This window comes from Heterodontus francisci, chromosome 12 (assembly GCF_036365525.1).
Source record: "Heterodontus francisci isolate sHetFra1 chromosome 12, sHetFra1.hap1, whole genome shotgun sequence".
NCBI lineage: Eukaryota > Metazoa > Chordata > Chondrichthyes > Heterodontiformes > Heterodontidae > Heterodontus > Heterodontus francisci.
Window position 1 is genome coordinate 81,909,077 of NC_090382.1, and position 21,412 is coordinate 81,930,488.

A 21,412-nucleotide genomic window follows, 5' to 3' on the forward strand; every position below is an offset into this window, starting at 1 on the left:
TCCACCATCTACAAGGCACAAGTCAGGAGTGTGATGGAATACTCTGCACTTGCCTGGATGGGTGCAGCTCCAACAACCCTCAAGAAGCTCAACACCATCCAGGACAAAGCAGCCTGCTTGATTGGCACCCCATCTACAAACATTCACCTCCTCCACCACTGACGCACAGTGGTAGCAGTGTGTACCACCTACAAGATGCACTGCAGCAATGCACCAAGGCTCCTTAGACAGCACCTTCCAACTAGAAGGACAAGGGCAGCAAATATATGGGAACACCAAGTTCCCCTCCAAGTAACGCACCATCCTGACTTGGAACTATATCGTCGTTCCTTCACTGTCGCTAGGTCAAAATCCTGGAACTCCCTTCCTAACAGTGGGTATACCTACCCCACATGGACTGCAGCGGTTCAAGAAGGCAGCTCACCACCACCTTCTCAAGGGCAATTAGGGATGGGCAATAAATGCTGGCCTGGCCAGCGTCGCCCACATCCCGTTAATGAATAAAAAAAAAGGTCAAACAAGGTCCTTAAGTGGCCAATTAACTGCCACTTCAGGGCCTCCTCTTTGCCGAGTGGCAAAGACCCCCAGGACGCCATCAGGTAAAGCCTGGCGGCCCTCTTGCGGGCTGGGGGGTGCAATCCTGATCGGGCACCCTATGCCCCATGGAGGGCCTACCCCCAAGGCCCAACCGCCTCCACTGCATAACACTCCTCCTCCTAAGCAACCTTACTTGCCTCACCAGGGCCAGATTGTCTCCGGCGAGGCCCAAAGAACTTACCTTCTTTCTGGGGCTGTTGTCCCTCTTGCTGCCAATGACTGGGTACGGTCCCAGCAGTGGCCACTGCCCCCACTGATTGGCCGGCAGCTCCATTAAGTGGAACTTCCTGCCTCAGAGAGGTGGAAGACCCACCCAAGGCCAATTAAGGGCTCGGGGAGTGAAAAATCTCAGCATGGCTCCCCAGCCCGGCGGAGGTGGGCTCAGCCTCGCCCCATCCCGCCCCCGCACTCCGACGTTTTGGCTGGTTCTGGCTGTTAACTCTGTTTCTCTGTTCAGAGATGCTGCCTGACTTGCTGAGCATTCTGCAGCAAAATTTCAACAAGCTCACAACATACTACCTCAGAACCAGTAAGGCCTATTTTCGGCAAGTACTTTTTTTTTAAAGGTGGACCACAAGCTTTAGAAGAGGAGAAACCATTAGGGATCTAATATGATTAGCAAGTGGCCTACAGGAAATTTGCAGATCGCAGATTTTTTTAGGCAGGGATTCAGCAGCAGGTCTTTCCACCTCATTTCCTCTTCTATCTCCCAAATTTGTCATAAATCAGGTAGTAGTAGGCAGGAACAACTAGGCTAGACTGTTCCTGAAAGATAATCTGAGACAGTTTTTGGTAAGGCCATTCGATGGAGCGGATTAAGATGAGGCCTGCAGGAACATCAGTGGAATCAGATGGGTAAGGTGGGGGAACTGTGATGGCAATTCACTTTAAGCAATAAGACTTGCTTCTTAAAAGCAAAATACTGTGGATGCTGGAAATCTGAAATAAAAACAGAAAGTCCTGGAAATACTCAGCAGGTCTGGCAGCATCTGTGAAGAGAGGAGCAGAGTTAGTATTTCCGGTCAATGAGCTTTCATCAGAACCGACCTGAAACGTAAAGATTTGTTTCTTGTCAGCCAGTGTGGAGTAGATGTTGAAAATAGGTGCAAGGAAGTTTAGTTTAGTTTAGAGAGAGAGAGATACAGCACTGAAACAGGCCCTTCGGCCCACCGAGTCTGTGCCGACCATCAACCACCCATTTATACTAATCCTACACTAATCCCATATTCCTACCAAACATCCCCACCTGTCCCTATATTCCCCTACCACCTACCTATACTAGTGGCAATTTATAATGGCCAATTAACCTACCAACCTGCAAGTCTTTTGGCTTGTGGGAGGAAACCGGAGCACCCGGAGAAAACTCACGCAGACTCACAGGGAGAACTTGCAAACTCCACACAGGCAGTACCCAGAATTGAACCCGGGTTGCTGGAGCTGTGAGGCTGCAGTGCTAACCACTGCGCCACTGTTCCTGCCAACAGTTCCTGCCCTAAAGGCTAAAAGAAGACATTGTTGAATGGAGAAAGTAAACAGAATGGGATGTGAAAGGGGAGACATGGCCAATTTTATCGTGCTATGTCTTACCATTTAATTCTGTTTCCCTGAATCTAACTTGACCATATTATGATCCATTTTTACCCTGTATCATCAAATGTTGATAAGAATGACTGTTCATTCAAATATTTCAATATATTTTTGAAGTAAAATATAAAAAAAAGGAGATTCTGGTATTTTCAAGTGGCTACAAGCCAGCAAATAGTCTGAACCTTGTATACTTCACTTCTCTGTGGTTGCTTCTCCATGGAACTTGATTGAAAACAGTTCAGTGGATATGGTTAGTTTCAGTATCCTGCTTCCTGGCATAATGCTCACACCAGCAAATTTGGCATGATTTTGCAACTGTACTTGGAATCTGAGGAAAAAGTGCCAAGCCTCAAAGATTGAACAGCAGATTTTTTTTCAATGTGGAACAGACTCCCATCGAAAATAATTAATGCTGTGCTGATTAATTCAATGTGTATCTGGTGAATTGTAGAAGAGGTTACAAGGATAAGTAGAGATACAGTTAATCAAATACTCAGTGGAACACAATCTACTATTTCTGCTGGGATAATAGTAATATCTGCCAGGATTTTACCATCCCTCTGGAGACAGGGTGGGAGGCAGCACAGCTTCTAAAATGGTGGGAGAAGGTGTCGGGAGAAAAGCCTGCTGTCTTCCCACTACCACACGATATTCTCAGAAGCAGGAACAGCAGCAGCTCGGTAATTAATCCAATTAATGGTCATTTTATGTCCCCACCAGCATTTTACTCGCGATGGAATGCACCGCCCGCCTCCACCATGTGGGGAGACAGCCAGGTAGATTGAAGCGGCTTCCCGGCATGTGCCTTCCTTTCTTCCTGCTTCATGGCCCTCAGAGGGGCTCATTGGCTGCAATGGCTGCCCCCACTTCCGCAACGCCTCAGTGGAGCCTGCCTGCCTGGTCCTGGCACAGTGATAAAAGTTCCAAGTTACCTGTGAGGGAGCCTCAAGATGGAGGCACCCTCTCTTTGTCCTGGAAATCTCAGCAGCAGTCCCCTCTATCGGTGGTGCTTCAGAGCTGCTAGCCTTCTGATTGGGCTGGCAACTTGGAGAGGCAGGCCGCTGTTGTGTGATTGCCTTTGAGTAATGTACCCTTAAGATCTTCGTAGGCAGATGAGCTAAGTATCACAACTGCAATGCCAGATTCACTCTGCTATTGTAACACCAGGATGCAAGTCCTGTAAGTAGATAACTCTGCACTGTATATACTTATTAGGTGCTAATAAAACTGTTTGAGATCTTCAGTCAACTGAACTCCAGGTAGCTCATTTTATGTTGCATCAGACTACATAAAAAGCTTCTCATTACATGGTGGTAGCTGTGGTGAGAAGACAGAATCCAAGATTGAAGACCACAGGAAAACAGTTTTAATAACTACCTACAGCTAAAAGAAATAAAATTAAAACAAACACTGGCCCAACAGTGTAAAGAGGAAAACACTCACCTCAAGCTGCAAAAGGCAGAGTGCTGAATGACAGGCTGGAAATCTATTATTGTGAGCAGGAGAGTCAGTGTGCCGTCAGTACAGGAATTCCCGTTTAAAAAAAATGCTTTATGGTGCTTGCAAAGTCGATGTCTTTAAAGGCTCAGTAAAACAAAAAAACAAGGAAAACCCAATCCCTATCCAGGTTGATCAATTGTTTTCAAAGGCTCTTCCATGCTGATCAGGCCAGCATCATTACATGAGGTGTCTGATAGCAAAAAGCACGGGAATCCTCCATTCATGCAGCTCACAGCTGGAGCTATAAAAGCAAACCCATTAAGTCACTCCAGTGTGAAGAGCTTTCATTCACTCAGTCAAAGTTTAAAAAAAAACATTAACATCATTCAACCATGAAAAATTGCCTCTTGAATTGCTGTATAAACAAACTCTAGCAAAAAAACTTGAAATGTCCATTTCACAGCTGTATAAACAGATAGACCAGAAGCTGGAAGCTAGATAAATAGGCAAGCTGCTCCTGTCAATCAAGCCAGCCAATCTAAAGAAGAGAATTTTTAAAGGGAAAGCAGTACAGAGTCACAGAACCAGGTCATAAAGCAGGTTTTAAAGCAAAAGAACAGCAGTAACATGGATACCAATTTTCTCAGCATGAACTGGAATGCCTTGGGTAACCTATCCAAGTTGAAACTGTTCCAACAAATAATGAAGTTACACTTTACAGATCAAGTAAATAATTGTAGAATCAGAAAAGCAGGCTGTAAAAATAATGATAGCAACTGGAAATGAGGGATTGCACAGAATCAATACCTCTGGATTATCTGAGCAGTAGCAGAAAGATCCCACAAAGATATGGAAAGTGCTGGAAGATCAGCTCCAATTAAGAGTGAGTTTTCAAATTCACCGCCTAGAATTGATGTCCTACAGGCAACAGCCACAGGAATCAACAGACCAGTTCATCCGCAGATGCCGAAGTAAGGGCAATGAATGCGACTTCTGAGAAACTGACCTGTTGGACCAAATAATGGAGCTGGTGATTGTATCAATACCTATTGAAGCATTCCAGAAAGACCTCTTAGGGAAAGAGAAAGGCCACAGCATAGATGCGCTGCTGGAAGATGGCTGGAAATACAAAGCCATTGTAACTGGACAACAGCACCTGCAAACACTAGGTGCAACCAACAGTATTGGCACCATAACCAGGTCAAAAGGAGCAAGCAAACTGTGTGATAGGTGTGGTTTGTCCCACGCAGGGCAAAATTGTCCTGCATTTCGAGATCTGTGCAAGGTATGCGGTGCAAGAGGACACTGGGCCCGCCTATGCAAGAATTCTTGCTTGAAAGGCACAGCCAGAAGACATGGTAGGACATAAGCCAACAGAAGACAGGCACAGTAACACGGCAACAGCAACAAGGAAAGTGGCAGCGACCTGCATAAGTGCAAGCCGATACATGAGGTCCGCAGCAAAATGGACCTGAGGCAAGACTCAGGTCGGAGCAAGTCTCAGTCAGAAGATGAGCCAGCATTCCACATTATGAACTTGACACACCATGTTGGTGAAGTCAAGCAACTGGAAGCTTTCGCCACCATCAACATCACGTGCTCAAAGAAAGCTTCAAATATACATTCAAGCTCAAGATTGACACCAGCGCTAGTGCAAATATCCTACCAGTCCGAATCCTCAAAGATATGTACCGGAGTCATTGGAAGTCTCTGATATAACCGATAACTGCCAAGTTATCTGCATACAGTGGGTTTAGCCAGCCCTTGCAGTGGCACATTAGCAATGCAATGGAGATATGGAAAGTCGACATGGAAACCACAAACGTTCTACCTAGTAGACACAAGCGGACCAGCAGTGGCAGGACTACCAGCGTGTAAGGACCTCCAATGTCATAACTATCCACAAGAGCATTGCCAAGGGGAAATCTCCAAGGCGGGGATCCCACTCACAGACTTCTGAACAGCATCAAACGGTGCAGTCTGGAAACCCAGCAACAGCACAACTATGCCATTCTTTCACTTCTGCTCTATAGAGAACTGCCAGCACCAGAATGGACCAGAACTAACAGGTATCTCCATGAAACCAAGTACTCTTCCCCCAACAAGTCCATGACCTTAACTCCCAGGCCTTCAGACGTGGTGGATGAGGAGAGATGAAGGACATGCAATGTCCTGAGGAGGAATAAATTGAAGCATTGTCTATTAGCTCTTCGAGATGAGATGCAGGAACTTTCGAAGAATGACAAGGCTTCATTGGTGGTCATCTTGAGAAAACAACAGAGTATGTTAGCAGGCTGAAGGCAGAGCAACAAAAACTGAATGCAGAGAGAGAGAAACCTCCAAAAGAAAGCAACAGATAAAATGTGAATTCTCCAAGCAAGAGTAGTCAAACCACCAAGACAATATATGGACATTTGAGCCTCTATATTTGTAAAGTTCATAATCTCCATCCATGTGTAAATAATTTTGATATCTAATGTTATGTGTTTTTAATTTTAGCATACAAGACTTCTCTTTGGAAAGATGAGGGACGCTGTGTGATTGCCTTTAAGAGTAATATACCATTAAGAGTTTAGTGTGCTAATGAGCTAAGTACCAGGCTGCAGTCATTGACTGCAAGACAGATTCACTCTGCTACTGTAACACCAAGGGCAAGCCCTGTAAGTAGTTAACTCTGCACTGTTTGCACTTAACTGTTAATAAACCTGTTTGAGATCTTCAGTCAACTGAACTCCAGGCATCTCATTTTATGTTGCATCAGACAACGTAAAAAGCTTCTCATTACAACCGCTGTCCTTAATTGGATGGTACTCCAGGTGGCGGCCTCTTAATTGGCCACTGCTGGTAAAGTAGCCTCCATAGTCCTGCTGCCCACCGAAGCTGGCTCGGAGCGCATATTTGATCCCAACATCGGCACCCATGGTTTTCCATTAAAATTCTGAACTTCATTTGTCGTCAGGGCTGGCTAAAGAAGAAACAAACTTTTATGTCCCCAGGATGTCCCAAAATGCTTCCTAGGATAGTCACTGATTTAGGGAAATGCAGTAGCCAATTTACGCACACACATACACAAAAGACTTACATTTATATAGAGCCTTTCACAACCTCTGAATCTCCCAAAGTGCTTTACAACCAGTAAAATATTTTTGAAGTGCAGTCACTGTTGTAATGCAGGAATCACAGTAACCAATTTTTAACAGCCAGATCCCACACCTGAAATGTACTTGTTACGATCAGGTGAGGAGGGGTCAAAGGGCTCCCCTCTTGTCCCCCTCCTTGTATGACTGCAACAGGGTTTATTTCTTTTTTAAAGTGGATATACTTATCAATTCAGTGAGTGTTTAACTATTTACTTGCTATCATCATAAAACAGCCAGTTGGACAGTTCAATTTAACAAAGAAAGAGATTAGCTATATTGTGCTTAAACCGATCTAAGTAAAATAATAAGCTATGCTCCACCTTCCCCACACACATACGCACATACCATCGAGGTTCACACACACATACAAATAGGTGACAGAGTGGGGAAGGGTAGATTGGTCGGATTAGAGTCCACAGCAATAAAAAGTGGTATACAGTCTGTGGAGTTTGGTGACTCGGCTGGTTTCTGGCTGAACTCAGTGGTCCTGAGGCCTCTGGCTTGCAGGTGTAGACAGCTGGTTTGGTGGTTCTCCTGGAGAGCAGTGATGCCGATGATTTCCTTAAAGAGTCTTGACTGCAGCAGTGGTAGGCCTAGGTGGTTACAGCAAGCAGGCAGGGTTCGAAACTTGTAAGGTGGATTGGAAAGAGAAAGAGGGAGGAGGGACCCCAATGGGTCTATTCTATTCAGTGTCTAGTTGCTTGTCTCGCAGAGAAAACTGAAGGTTAAATACACAAAAGGTGGGTCTGTCACTTGACCATCACTCAGTGATTAGACATGATGGCTCAGTGTGTATTTCCTCTTGCAACTTAATTAGTTCATGTCTAGGAATTCCCTTCTCTCAACCAGTGACCCATTGTTCAAGTGATTAGATATGAGTGGTTCATCTCCACCAGTTTAATGTTCCAAGTGATGGTTTATTGTCTTGTTAATGGGAGCAGGACAGGTAATTCACTCAAAATTCCCCAAGTCATTGTGTGGGAGGGGACTGGCCAGACAATTCATCTTAACTTCGATGCTTTGGAATGTGGGATATAGTGATGGAAATTGTGGTGGCCATTTTAGCAGCTAGTGGTCACCTTTTATCTGTTCCTTTTTTCCTTTTAAAAAATTTAATTCAGTTTTCCAGCCGATGGATTTTAAAAAATCATCATTCGCCATAGCACATGTTCGTGACAGTGCTAATGACCAGCTAATCTGTTTTAGTAGTGCTGGTTGCAGGATTAATATTGGCCAGACACCAGGAAACCGCCCCTGCTCTTTTCTGAATAGTGCCATGGAATCTTTTACATCCACCTGAGAGGATAGATGGGACCTAGGGTTTGAGTAATGTAAATTACAATGTTAGAGTAATGCTCAAGAGTTCTTCATTAATTACTTTCATTAGCCAAACAAAACAAAAGCAAAATACTGCAGATGCTGGAAATTCATAAATACAAAATACTGGAAATACTCCGCAGGCCAGGTAAATTCTGTGTAGAGAGACACAAAGTTAACATTTTGGGTTGATGACCTTTTCATCAGAATTGGAAGAGGTTAGAGATGTAACTGGTTTTAAGCAAGTGCAGAGGCAGGGGAAAGAAGGAGAGGAGGAAAAATCAAAAAGGAAGGCCTGTGATAAGGTGGACAGTAGGAGAGGTTAAATGATGAAAGGGGTGGTGGTGCAATGCAAAAGGAGATGGTAATGGAACAAGTAAAGAAAAAAAAGCTGTATCTAGAGGACAAAAGCAAAATACTTCACATACTGGAAAACTGAAATAAAAACAGAAAATGCTGGCAATACTTAGCAGGTTAGGCAGCATCTGTGGAGAGAGAAACAGGTAACATTTCAGGTTGATTACTTTTCATATGAGTCTTGCAAGGTGTAAATGAAAACAGCAGAATCAAAAGTCAAAAAAGCATCATCCCTCTTGCTATTTAATGTCTCCTGCTTCGACCCTAGCATAGACCTTCACTTTTCTTCTTTCCCCACCTCCACCACCCTCCCCACAATCAGCCGCTCCCCCCACCCCACCCCACAAACCCAACCCCTGGCCTTTTCCTGCTTCTGTACTTGCTTCAAACTTGTACACCTCGAACTTTTTTCCAGTCCTGATGAAACATTATGGATCTGAGAAATTGGTGAATTTTTCCGGCCCAGTGGAGATGGGGTTGGAGGCAGGGGGAGTAGTAGGAAAATAGCTTGGGGGCGGGGGAGCATTGAGATGGCTCCCCGATGATTTCCTGTCTCCAGGGGACATTTCCAGGGTCAGCTGCACACTCCATGGAGGCAATTAAGGCCCCACTGACGGACCATTTTGAAACGGCGCCGGTATTTTATCGATGTCAGTGCAGTCCCCCCCCCCCCCCAAGTGTGGAGACTGCCACCTCATTGGAGGCTGCCTTGCGACAGCAGGCCGGGTAGCCATCGGAGACAGAGGTTCCATGCCCCAATGGCAAGGCCACAGGAATCTGTCACTGCTCCTGTGGAAGGGGTTTCCCCCCCACCCCAATGGCCGTACCAGCTTCAGGCCTTTTTATTTGCTGACTTCTCTGCAGGCAACCGAAGGTGCTTCTCTAGTTGAGGTGCCCTCATGCTCGCCTGTTTGCCACAGCAGCTCCCAACTCTCCCCGTGGGGCTGCCAGTCTCACATCACCCCGGGCCCTCTTATTGGGCCTCCCGCTTCCCTGGTCCACCTGCCACCCTTAATTGGACAGGGCTTCCGGAGGTAGCTTCTTAATTGGCCGCCTCCTGATGACTGCGCCCAACATCCCGCCATGTCCTCTTCCGTGTTCCTAACATGGAACTGAGGCTGACATCGGGATTGCGACGCAATCAAGAAAATCTAGCCCAGAGATACCGCCTTAGCTGCTGAGTATTTCCAGTGTTTTCTGTTTTTATTTTAAAACTTTACAGTGAGTTATTTTCTTGAAATTTCTATCTGACATCATTCCCACCTTGGCAGACAATGGTGGAACAAATTGTACTTGTTGCAAGGAATTGGGGCTGAATGGCTTTCTTCTTATTTTGTACTCCCTTAAATTCCTATATATTTGTCCCAGTGTTGAAATGCATTTTTAAGTCTCCTTCACAATTATTCCTCATTGAGCAATGAGGCCTCAAGAATGCTGTCACAAAATTATCCCCTAAACTTTTTTTTTAAAGTAATTATTGATGAATAATCTACTTAAGAATTTCATTTTCTTTCCATTGACATTTTACTAAGTACTGACTGTGTTGTAATAACTCTGGAGATATATCCATTCTGGTTGAGAGTGTTTCCCTTCAAAAGATCAGTGCTTCTGATTGTTCCAGTTGCACATTAGACTTTTCAGAGATTCTCTAACAAAGTCTGGTACTGCTGTTGCGATGACAAAAGTAGGATTTTCTGCCTACAGCTTTCATATAGCTTCCAGTAGCTAGAGTTTAAAAAGGAGTTAAAAGCAAAATCCTGCAGATGCTGGAAATCTGAAATAAAAACAGAAAGTGCTGGAAATAATCAGCAGGTCTGGCAGCATCCGTGGAGAGAGAAACAGAGTTAACATTTCAAGTCAATAACCTTTCATCAGAACTGACAAAGGTTAGAAATGTAATAGTTTTGAGCAAGTGAAAGGGGGGAGGGGAGAAGAAGAACAAAAGGGAAGGTGTGTGTTAGGACAGAGGGTGGGAGAGATTAAATGACAAGTATGTCATGTAACAAAAGGCAAATGCAGTTGTAATAGTTGTAGTAACAGACAAAACATTTGTTCAGGGAGAGTGTTAATGGCAGAATAATGAACAGCTCTGTCCAAAAGCAAAAATATGAAAAACAAGTTTAAGACTGGCACGGGGGCGGGGGGGGAAACAATCAAAATTGGGGTCCTGGTCTGAAATTGTTAAAGTCAATGTTGAGAGCAGAAGGCTGTAAAGTGCCTCATTGGAAGATGGGATGCCGTTCCTCTAGCTTGAGTTGAGCTTCACTGGAACACTGCAGCAGGCCAAGGACAGAAAAGTGGGCATAAGAATAAGGTTGTGTATTAACATGGCAAACCACCAGAAGCTCAGGGTCATGCTGCAGACTGAGCGGAGATGCTCCGCAAAGCAGTCACCCAGTCTGTGTTTAGCCTCCCGAATGTAAAGGATACCACATTGTGAGCAGCGAATACAGTATACGATATGAAAGAAGTACAAGTAAATCACTGCTTCACCTGGGACAGGAGAATAGACCAGATGAATACGTGGCTGAAGAAATGGTGCAGGAGGGAGGGATTTAGATTCCTGGGACATCGGGACCAGTTCTGGGGAATGTGGGACCTGTACAAGCAGGACGGGCTACACCCAGGCAGGACCGGAACCTGTCCTCGCAGGGGCGTTTGCAAGTGCTGTTGGGGACGATTTAAACTAGAATGGCAGGAGAATGGGAACCTGAGTGGGAAGACTGAGAAGAAGGAAACGAGGATAGAAATGAAAGATAGGAAACAAAAAGACAAAAGTGGAAGGCATAGAAATCAAGGACAAAAAACAAGTAGGACCATAGTGCGAAATAATGCTAAGATGACTAAGAATGTTAAAAAGACAAGCCTAAAGGCATTGTGTCTCAATGCGTGGAGTATTCGATTCGCCAGAGCTGGCGGGCAGCCATAAAGACAGGGCTAAATTGTGGCGAGTCGAAGAGACTTAGTAGTTGGCAGGAAAAAAGACAGAGGCGCAAGGGGAGAGCCAACTGTGCAACAGCCCCAACAAACAAATTTCTCTGCAGCACCTGTGGAAGAGCCTGTCACTCCAGAATTGGCCTTTATAGCCACTCCAGGCGCTGCTTCACAAACCACTGACCACCTCCAGGCGCGTATCCATTGTCTCTCGAGATAAGGAGGCCCAAAAGAAAAAAAAAAGAAAAGAATTCGCAATAAGGTGAATTAACCGCGCAAATAGATGTAAATGGATACAATATAGTTGTGATTACGGAGACATGGCTGCAGGGTGACCAAGGATGGGAGCTGAACATCCAAGGGTATTCAATATTTAGGAAGGACAAACAAAAAGGGAAAGGAGGTGGAGTAGCATTGTTAGTAAAAGAGGAAATCAATACAATAGTGAGGAAGGATCTTAGCTCAGAGAATCCTGATGTGGAATCTGTATGGGTGGAGCTAAGAAACAACAAGGGGCAGAAAACGTTGGTGAGAGTTGTATATAGACCCCCAAACAGCAGTGTTGATGTAGAGGATGGAATTAAACAGGAAATTAGAGAAGGGTGCAATAAGGATGCAACTGTAATTATGGGTGACTTTCATCTACATATAGATTGGGCAAACCAAATTAGCAATAATACTGTAGAGGAGGAATTCCTGGAGTGTGTACGTGATGGTTTTTTGGACCAATACGTTGAGGAACCAACTAGCGATCAGGCCATCCTAGACTGGGTATTGCATAATGAGAAAGGATTAGTTAACAATCTTATTGTGCAGGGTCCCTTGGGGAATAGCGACCATAACATGATAGAATTCTTCGTTAAGATGGAGAGTGAGAGAGTTGATTCCAAGACAAGGGTCCTGAATCTAAATAAAGGAAACTATGAAGGTATGAGGCGCGAGTTGGCTATGGTAGATTGGGGAACATTACTTGAAGGGTTGACAGTGGATAGGCAATGGCTGGCATTTAAAGAGCGCATGGATGAATTACAACAACGGTTCATTCCTGTCTGGCACAAAAATAAAACAGGAAGGGTGGTTCAACTGTGGCTTACAAAAGAAATTAGGGATAGTATTAGATCCAAAGAGGAGAAAATTAAATTGCCAGAACAAGCAGCAAACTTGAGGATTGGGAACAGTTCAGAATTCAGCAAAGGACGACAAAGGGATGGATTAAGAAGGGGAAAATAAAGTATGAGAGTAAGCTTGCAGGGAACATAAAAACTGACTAAAAGCTTCTATAGCTATGTGAAGAGAAAAAGATTAGTGCTGACAAATGTGGGTCCCTTACAGTCAGAAACGGGGGAATTTATAATGGGGAACAAAGAAATGACAGACCAATTAAATACGTACTTTGGTTCTGTCTTCACAAAGGAGGACACAAATTATCTCCCAAAAATGTTGGGGAACATAGGGTCTAGTGAGAAGGAGGAACTGTATGAAATCAGTATTAGTAGGGTAATGGTGTTAGGGAAAATGACAGGATTGAAGGCCGATAAATCCCCAGGGCCTGATAATCTACACCCAGAATACTTAAGGAAGTGGCCCTAGAAATAGTAGATGCATTGCTGTTCATTTTTCAAAATTTTATAGACTCTGGAATAGTTTCAACAGATTGGAGGGTAGCTAATGTAACCCCACTATTTAAAAATGGAGGTAGAGAGAAAACAGGGAATTATAGACCGGTTAGTCTATTATAAAAGATGTAATAGCAGAGCACTTGGAAAACGACGACAGGATCAGACAAAGTCAACATGGATTTACGAAAGGGAAATCATGCTTGACAAATCTACTGGAATTTTTTGAGGATGTAACTAGTAGAAAAGATGAGCGAGAACCAGTGGATGTGGTGTATTTGGACTTTCAGAAGGCTTTCGATAAGGTCCCACATAAGAGATTAGCGTGCAAAATTAAAGCACATGGGATTGGGGTAAGGTACTGACATGGATAGAGAACTGTTTTTTTTTAGACAGGAAACAAAGAGTAGGAATAAACTGGTCTTTTTCCGAGTGGCAGGCAGTGACTAGTGGGGTACCGCAGGGATCAGTGCTAGGACCTCAGCTATTCACAATATATATTAATGACATAGATGAGGGAATTAAATGTAATATATCCAAGCTTGCAGACAACCCAGAGCTGGATGGGAATGTGAACTGTGAGGAGGATGCAGAGAAGCTCCAGTGTGATTTGGACTGGTTGAGTGAGTGGGCAAATGCATGGCAGATGCAGTATAATGTGGATAAATGTGAGGTTATCCACTTTGGTGGCAAAAACAGAAAGGCAGATTATTATCTGAACGGCGATAGATTGGGAAAGGGGAGGTGCAGCAAGACCTGGGTGTCCTTGTGTACCAGCCACTGAAAGTAAGCATGCAGGTGCAGCAGGCAGTTAAGAAAGCAAATGATATGTTGGCCTTCATCGCGAGAGGATTCAAGTACAGGAGCAAGGATGTCTTGCTGCATTTATACAAGGCCTTAGTGCGACCACATCTGGAATATTTTCTGCAGTTTTGGTCTACTTATCTGAGGAAGGATGTTCTTGCTATGGAGGGAGTGCAGCGAAGGTTCACCAGAATGATTCCTGGGATGGCAAGACTGACGTATGATGAGGGATTGGGCCGATTAGACTTGTATTCGCTAGAGTTTAGAGAGGGGATCTCATAGAAACCTACAAAATTCTAACAGGACTGTATAGACTAGATGCAGGAAGGATGTTCCCAATGGTGGGGGAGTCCAGGACTAGGGGTCACAGTCTAAGGATAAGGGGTAAGCCATTTAGGACTGAGATGAGGAGATTTCTTCACCCAGAGAGTGGTGAAGCTGTGGAATTCTCTACCACAGAAAGCAGTTGAGGCCAAGTCATTTAACATATTCAAGAAAGAGTTAGATATAGTTCTTAGGGCTAATGGGATCAAGGGATATGGATGGAAAGAGGGAACAGGTTACTGAGTTTGTATGATCAGCCATGATCATATTGAATGGCAGAGCAGGCTCAAAGGGCCAAATGGCCTACTCCTGCTCCTATTTTTCTATGTTTCTGTGAGTGTTTGGGGCCTTGGATGATGAGGAGAGAGGATGTAAAAGGGCAAATGTTACACCTCCTGAGATTGCATGGGAAGGTGCCATGGGAAGGGGACAAGGTATCGGGGGGGAGATGAAAGAGTGGACCAGGGTGTCATGGAGGGAATGGTCCCTTCAGAATGCTGACGGGAGGGAAGGGAAAGATATGTTTTGTGGTGACATCATGCTGGAGGGGGTGGAAATGGTGGAGGATGGTCTTTTGGATGTGGAGGCTGGTGGGCCCGAGGCCCTAAAAGCTTGAAAGCAGCAGAAAAATGCTATGGCAAGTAGGTAAGGGAGAGGGTGCTTCAAAATGGAGGCGCCCTCTCTCCAATGTTTTTAAAATTTGAATGAAAAATGGCCTTTGCAGCCAGGTCACCCCAATTTTGGGAGGAAGCCCCTCTAGAGGGCAGCCTGTGGCTGCTGCTGTACCCAGCCAGGCAGGGAGAGCTTCTAAGCCTGCACGGAGTGCTGGCCCCCCAGTCTGCCACTGGAAGGCCACCTCCAGGCAGATGAATTGTTTCCCCGCTACCTCTGGGAACCTGGATGCTGACTGGAAAATTCCAGTCGGTCTCCTGCATTTGGCCTTAAGAGGCCATTAACAACCTGAATTGGCTACCTGCTGCATGCGGGCAGGTGTCCCTGCTGACACCAACCCACTGCCCCCCCACCCCCCGCCCAATCCAGCCTCTGGGAAAATAGCTTGGGGGCAGGGTCGAGCTGGGGAACTGGCACACTGACTGCCGGCGCTATTTTTAGCGCATGCCCATCTCTGTTCCCGGCCCTGGAGGGGGCTAAACATCCAGCCCTTGTGAATCAATCAGTGAGCTGAGCCTCACAGTCAACCCCTAGCTTTGTTAATGCTGAGGTTCACCTTCAACAACTCTGTGAAACTGCAGATTTCCCCTCCACAGTAATAACAGATTAAAGAGATGAAGGACCTCCCCATACTGGCAAACTGGCAGTACTGACTGCAGTACTGTAGAACTCCAGAAACTACAGGACCAACTGAAATTGCAGCCAGATCTCCATTCTCCATCCCTACCCTTGCTAATTACAAAATATCTACTTCCACCCATCTTGTGTATTCCAAGCTTTATAAATGGTAAAAGTTTAAAAATTAAATTCTTAGGTAAAGGAATATATGGAATGATTACTTGTGAAAGATACTGAATGCAGCCCAGCACTTATCAGTCTGTATCCCAGCATGAGTCAATGCCTTCAGAAGAGTAACAGGGAGTGGAAAGTAACAATATGTCTAAGTGTTTTCAATGCATTGAATAATTAATTATCCTGCCAGATGTCAGTTTCATAATATTACATGACCTATTTATATTGGGTGATTGGACATTGGCTTTTCACCTTGAATCCTGGATCTAAGTCCAATTCAGACTGATAGGATAAAAGCCTCTTCTGTCTGCTGGCTGTAAGGGTCCTATGTGAAAGGCATTTTGCCAATCTCAGTCCAATTCCTGGTGACCTTATGAATTATACTAGGGAAAAAGGCTTAACTTCTGAGGAAAGGTTGTATTAACTAGGCTTGCATCCCCCTTGATTATAGAAGATTGAGGGGTGATCTAATTGAGGTGTTTAAGATGAATAATGCTAGATAAGCTCTGATAAGCTAGATAGGGAGAAACTATTTCCTCTGGTGAGGAGGTATAGAATGAGGGGGAAAACCTTAAAATTGGAGCTGGACTATTCAGGGATGATGTCAGCAAACAGTTCTTCACATTGTCGTGGAAATCTGAATATTCTCCTGCAAAAGCTGTTCAGGCCAGGTCTATTGAAAATTTCAAAACTGAGCTTGATAGATTAGTGATAGGAAAGGGATATTAAGGATTATGGAACCAAGACAGATAGATGGAATTAAGATACAGTTCAACCATGATCTAGTTGAATGGAAGAACAGCTTAAGGGGCTGAATGGCCTACTATGTTCCGATAGTAAAGTTTGTTTCTATTTTTCTAATATCATGGCCAGAGTATTCCACTCAAGATTTCATCAGCATTTTGGGGAAAGAGAAAAGATCCATTAATTATTTTCATCTGGTGCAAGCAACAAAAGTCATGTCAGTGTGACATAAATTGTATTCTCACACAAACACTTTTAGAGAGGTTGTGGGGATTGGTTTCCTATAGCAGCAGTGCATTTAGTGTTGTCATCTCGCTTCCAGATTGTTGAAAAAAATGTTTTTTTGAAAGATACTCAACAGTACAACAACACGATGTGGTGTGATAACAAAGGGACAATAAATCATTATAGGGATCCTATAACTTGCACTGCTTAATAATACAACACCCTCCACTAACTGGAAGATTAAACCAATAAACTGAAAATCCATTTCTATGTGTTATTTGTTCAACAACAGTGGTTAATAATCATAGATTTTATACTGTAAAAATGTATGATAGTTATTATACTAACTTATGTAGATTAATGCTCTGATTGGTCTTCAGGTTGTTGTGTTTTTTATTCACTATTTCAAAACCAACACCACTCTCTTTGGGTTTGTTTTCCTTCTGCGAAGTTCCATGGATTTCCTCAGTTTCTTAGTTGTAAGTGGGATTAAAAATAAAATAGGAATAATTTTATTTCAATTAAAAGGTTGTCATTTTAATATACTGGGAATTGTTTACAGAAATAGGTTATATTTGCCATCTTAAGAATATGTTTATCTTTGAAGAGTTCATTTAAAATATGAAAATGAGGTTGATACATTAATTTATTTTTAATTGAACTATTGCTAGTCTCCCTTTGCAGGGTATCCAGTAACCAAGAGGTTGCATTAATGCCGTGCCACTGCCAGAAAGTGTGTGGGAGTGACCTTATACTCCTTTTCTTTTGTTTTCACCACTCCAGGTGAGATCAGTAAATGCTACAACATGGCAATTGTGTGCATAGATCAGCAATCAACCATTGCAGCACAAAGCATTTTACACTTAACCCACTATTCCACAGCATCCAGACCTCGGTGCTTTTCCTGGATGGTGGAGAAGTGTTTTTTTCCCCATCAATCTGAGAAAAATTGGAATCTAGATCCCAGATCCAAAAGGGCAGAATTCCTAATCTATAACATCACCTGATCCCCAACAAAATAATAAAGAGCAATCTTGAATGTCTTGTCTTTTGTCTAGGTGAGCGGTGTAAATTGGCAGAGTACAGCAGACTGAAGAGCATGTTGCTGGACCTACAAAGTCAGAGGTATTTTCAACAAGAAAATATTACGATGGACACAACAATGCTGAAGAGGGTTTTGGTGGAAAACATGTTCAAGTACTTTGACATCAGCAGTGATGGCCTTGTAGACAACAGTGAACTGGCACAGGTGGGTGGCATGTCTGGTGAACTTCAGTGTAAAGATTTGTATGGTTTGTTTTATTTTAGTTCCTTGTAATAGTGAATTGGAAAACTGTAATTTAGCAATGCATCTTTGCTAACTTATTGAGAGCTTGATAGAAAGCTTAAAAGCTAGTCATGGCTATTTGTATTAGTTATTCTTCGGATATGTGTGACACCAATGTTTTTGTCCATCTCTAATTATGCTGAGGGCAATAAGAATCAACCATATTGTGTGAGCTGGATGTCAGTTAGGCCATGTAGAGATTCCAGTTTTCTTTCCCTGAAGGATATTAGTGAACCAGTTGAGCTGTTGCCATAATCCAGATGGCCAAATTACCAAATTTATGGGTCTTTTTCAACCCTGGCCATGATGAGACTTGAAGTCTAAATCTGAGGGTTGCAACAAGTTCAAGGTTCTTGCAGCTTGTATGGACAAAAGAGAGGGCTGGAATGTGGATGAGCAGACTGGACATCGCACCATGATACAGGAAGCTGTTCAAGTGGGGGGAGCAAAAAGGAAAGTAGAGGTAGTAGGGGACAGTATATTGAGGGGATTGGCACTGTTCTCTGCAGAAAAGAGCAAGAGTCCAGAAGGCTGTGTTGCCTGCCCATTGCCAGAGTTTGGAACATCTGCTCAGGGCTGGAGAGGAGCTTACAGTGGGAGGGGGAGGATCCAGGCGTTGTGGTCCATGTAGGTACCAGTGACATAGGCAGGACAAGGAAAGAGGTTCTGCATAGTCAGTAAGAGGAGCTAGGCACCTAATTAAGAAGCAGAACCTCAAAGGTAATAATCTCTGGATTATTACCTGAACCACGTGCAAATTAAAGTAGGACAAATAAGATTAGAAAAATAAATGTGCAGCTCAAAGACTGGTGTGGTAGAAGTGGATTCTTGTTTGTGGGGCACTGGCACAAGTACTGGGGTAAGTGAGGACTGTACCATTGTAACAGTCTGCACCTGAACTGTGCTGGGACCAGTGTTCTAGCAAGCTGCATAACTAGGGATGTAGGGAAGGTTTTAAACAAAATAGTGGGGGCAAGGGATTAAATCTGGGAAGATTTGGTAAATCAAAGAATAGAGACCAGGCAAGAGAGAAAGGTATTAATATGGGAAAAGATAGAGACTGTGACAGGAAAGGACAGTGAGTACAAATCTAAGAGCAAATCTGCAGACAAGGTTAGAGCCTTGGACAAAGGACAAAACTAAAGGTTCTGTATCTGAATGCATGTAGCATTCGAAACAAAACAGATGAACTGAAAGCACAAGTAGAAATAAATAAGTATGATCTGATAGCCATTACTTAGACATGGCTGCAGGATTAAATAGATTGGGACCTGAATATTGAAGGGTACATGACATTCAGGAAGGACATAAAGCTAGGAAAAGGTGGAGGGGTGGATCTGTTAATTAATGATGGTATTAGCACAATAGAGAGGGATGACCTAAGTTCAGGAAACCAGGATGTAGAAATAGATTGGGTCGAGATGAGAAATGATAAAGGCAAGAAGTCACTTGTGGGAGTGCTGTATAGGACCTTAACAGTAACAACATGGTAGGACGGGGTACAAGGGAAGAGATAATGGAAGCTTGTCAGAAATATACTGCCATAATCATGGGGGATTTTAATCTACATATCGACTGGAAAAATCAGATGGGAAAAGTTAGCCCAGATGAGGAGTTCATAGAATGCTTTCGGGATAGTTTCTTCGAACAGCACATTTTGGAGCCAACCAGAGAGCAGCCTATGCGAGACCTGGTATTGTGAAACCAGATAGAATTAATTCATGACCCCTCATAGTGAAGGTACCCCAAGGCAGCAGCAATCATAATATGATTTAATTTAACCTTCAGTTCGACAGAGAGAAGATTGAGTCTAAGACTAGTATTTTAAACTTAAATAAAGGACATGAAAGCAGAGCTAACAAAAGTGAACTGGCAAAGTAGGTTAAGGGATAGGTCAATAGAGATGCAGTGGCAGACATTTAAGGAGATATTTCAGAATACACAGAATAGATACATTCCAATGAGAAAGAAAAATTCCCAGGGGAGCACCCACCATCCATGGTTAACTAAAAATGTTAAAGATAGTGTCAAACTTAAAGAAAAAGCATATAATAGTGCAAAGATGGATGGCAGGTCAGAAGATTGGATGGAATAGAAAAAGCAGCAAAGAATGATGAAAAGATTAATAAGGAGGGAAAAATTAGAGTACAAAAGAAAGCGAGTGATAAATATAAAAACAGATAGTTAAGAGTGTCTATAGATATTTAAAAAGAAAAGCGTTAACAAAGTGAGCGTTGGTCCTATAGAAAGTGAGTGTGGGGAATTAATAAGAAAAAATAAGGAGATGGCAGATGAATTGAACAGACATTTTGCATTGCGCTTCAACATAGAGGGTACAAGTAACATCCCAGAAATAGCTGTAGATCAGGAAATGGAAGGGTGGGAGGAACTCAAGAAAATTACAACCAGGGGAAGTAGTACTGAGTAAATTGTTGGAGCTGCGGGCTGACAAGTCCCCAGTCCTGATGGTCTTCATCCGAGGGTCTTAAAAGAAGTGGCTAGTGAGATAGTTGATGCGTTAGTTTTAATTTTCCAAAATCACCTAGATTCAGGGAAGCTTCCATTCGATTGGAAAATAGCAAATGTAACTCCTTTATTCAAAAAGGGAGGGAGACAGAAAGCAAGAAACTACTAGCCAGTTTGCTTAACATCTGTCATAGGGAAATGTCAGAAGCTATTATTAAAGACGCTATAGCAGGGCACTTAGAAAAATTCAAGTTAATTAGGCAGAGTCAACATGGTTTTTTGTGAAAGGGAAATCATGTTTACCCAATTTATTGGAGTTCTTTGAAGAAGTAGGATGTACTGTACTTAGATTTCCAGAAGGCATTTGATAAGGTGCCACATCAAAGGTAATTGCAGAAAATAAAAGCTCGATGTGTAGGGGATAACATTTTGGCATGGTTAGAAGATTGGCCAGCTAACATGAAACAGAGAGTATGCATAAATGGTTGGCAAGATGTAACAAGTGGTGCACTGCATGGATCAGTGCTGGGACCTTTATTTTATTTATTTAGTGATACAGCACTGAAACAGGCCCTTCGGCCCACCGAGTCTGTGCCGACCAACAACCACCCATTTATACTAACCCTACAGTAATCCTATATTCCCTACCACCTCCCTACATTAGGGGCAATTTACAACAGCCAATTTACCTATCACCTGCAAGTCTTTGGATGTGGGAGGAAACCGGAGCACCCGGCGAAAACCCACGCAGACACAGGGAGAACTTGCAAACTCCACACAGGCAGTACCCAGAATCGAACCCGGGTCCCTGGAGCTGTGAGGCTGCGGTGCTAACCACTGCGCCACTATGCCGCCCTTGACTCTTTACAGTTTATATAAATGACTTCGGTAAAGGGACCGAAGGTATGGTTGCTAAATTTTCTGATGACACAACGATAGGTCGGAAAGTAAATTGTGAAAAGGACATCAGGAGGCTACAAAGGGATATAGATAGGTTAAGTGAGTGGGCAAAGATCTGGAAATGGAGTATCATATGGGAAAATGTGAAATTGTCCATTTTGGCAGGAAGA

General features: G+C 43.5%; 1 protein-coding gene across 1 annotated transcript in view; it reads left to right on the top strand.

The window, feature by feature from the left end:
- Positions 1–21,412, top strand: part of LOC137375713 (follistatin-related protein 5-like) — a 517,934-nt gene that overhangs the window by 170,423 nt on the left and 326,099 nt on the right. The window contains exon 3 of the mRNA XM_068043096.1: positions 17,608–17,798. Coding sequence (XP_067899197.1) covers positions 17,608–17,798 — 191 coding nt within the window. The remainder of the gene's footprint in view (positions 1–17,607; positions 17,799–21,412) is intronic.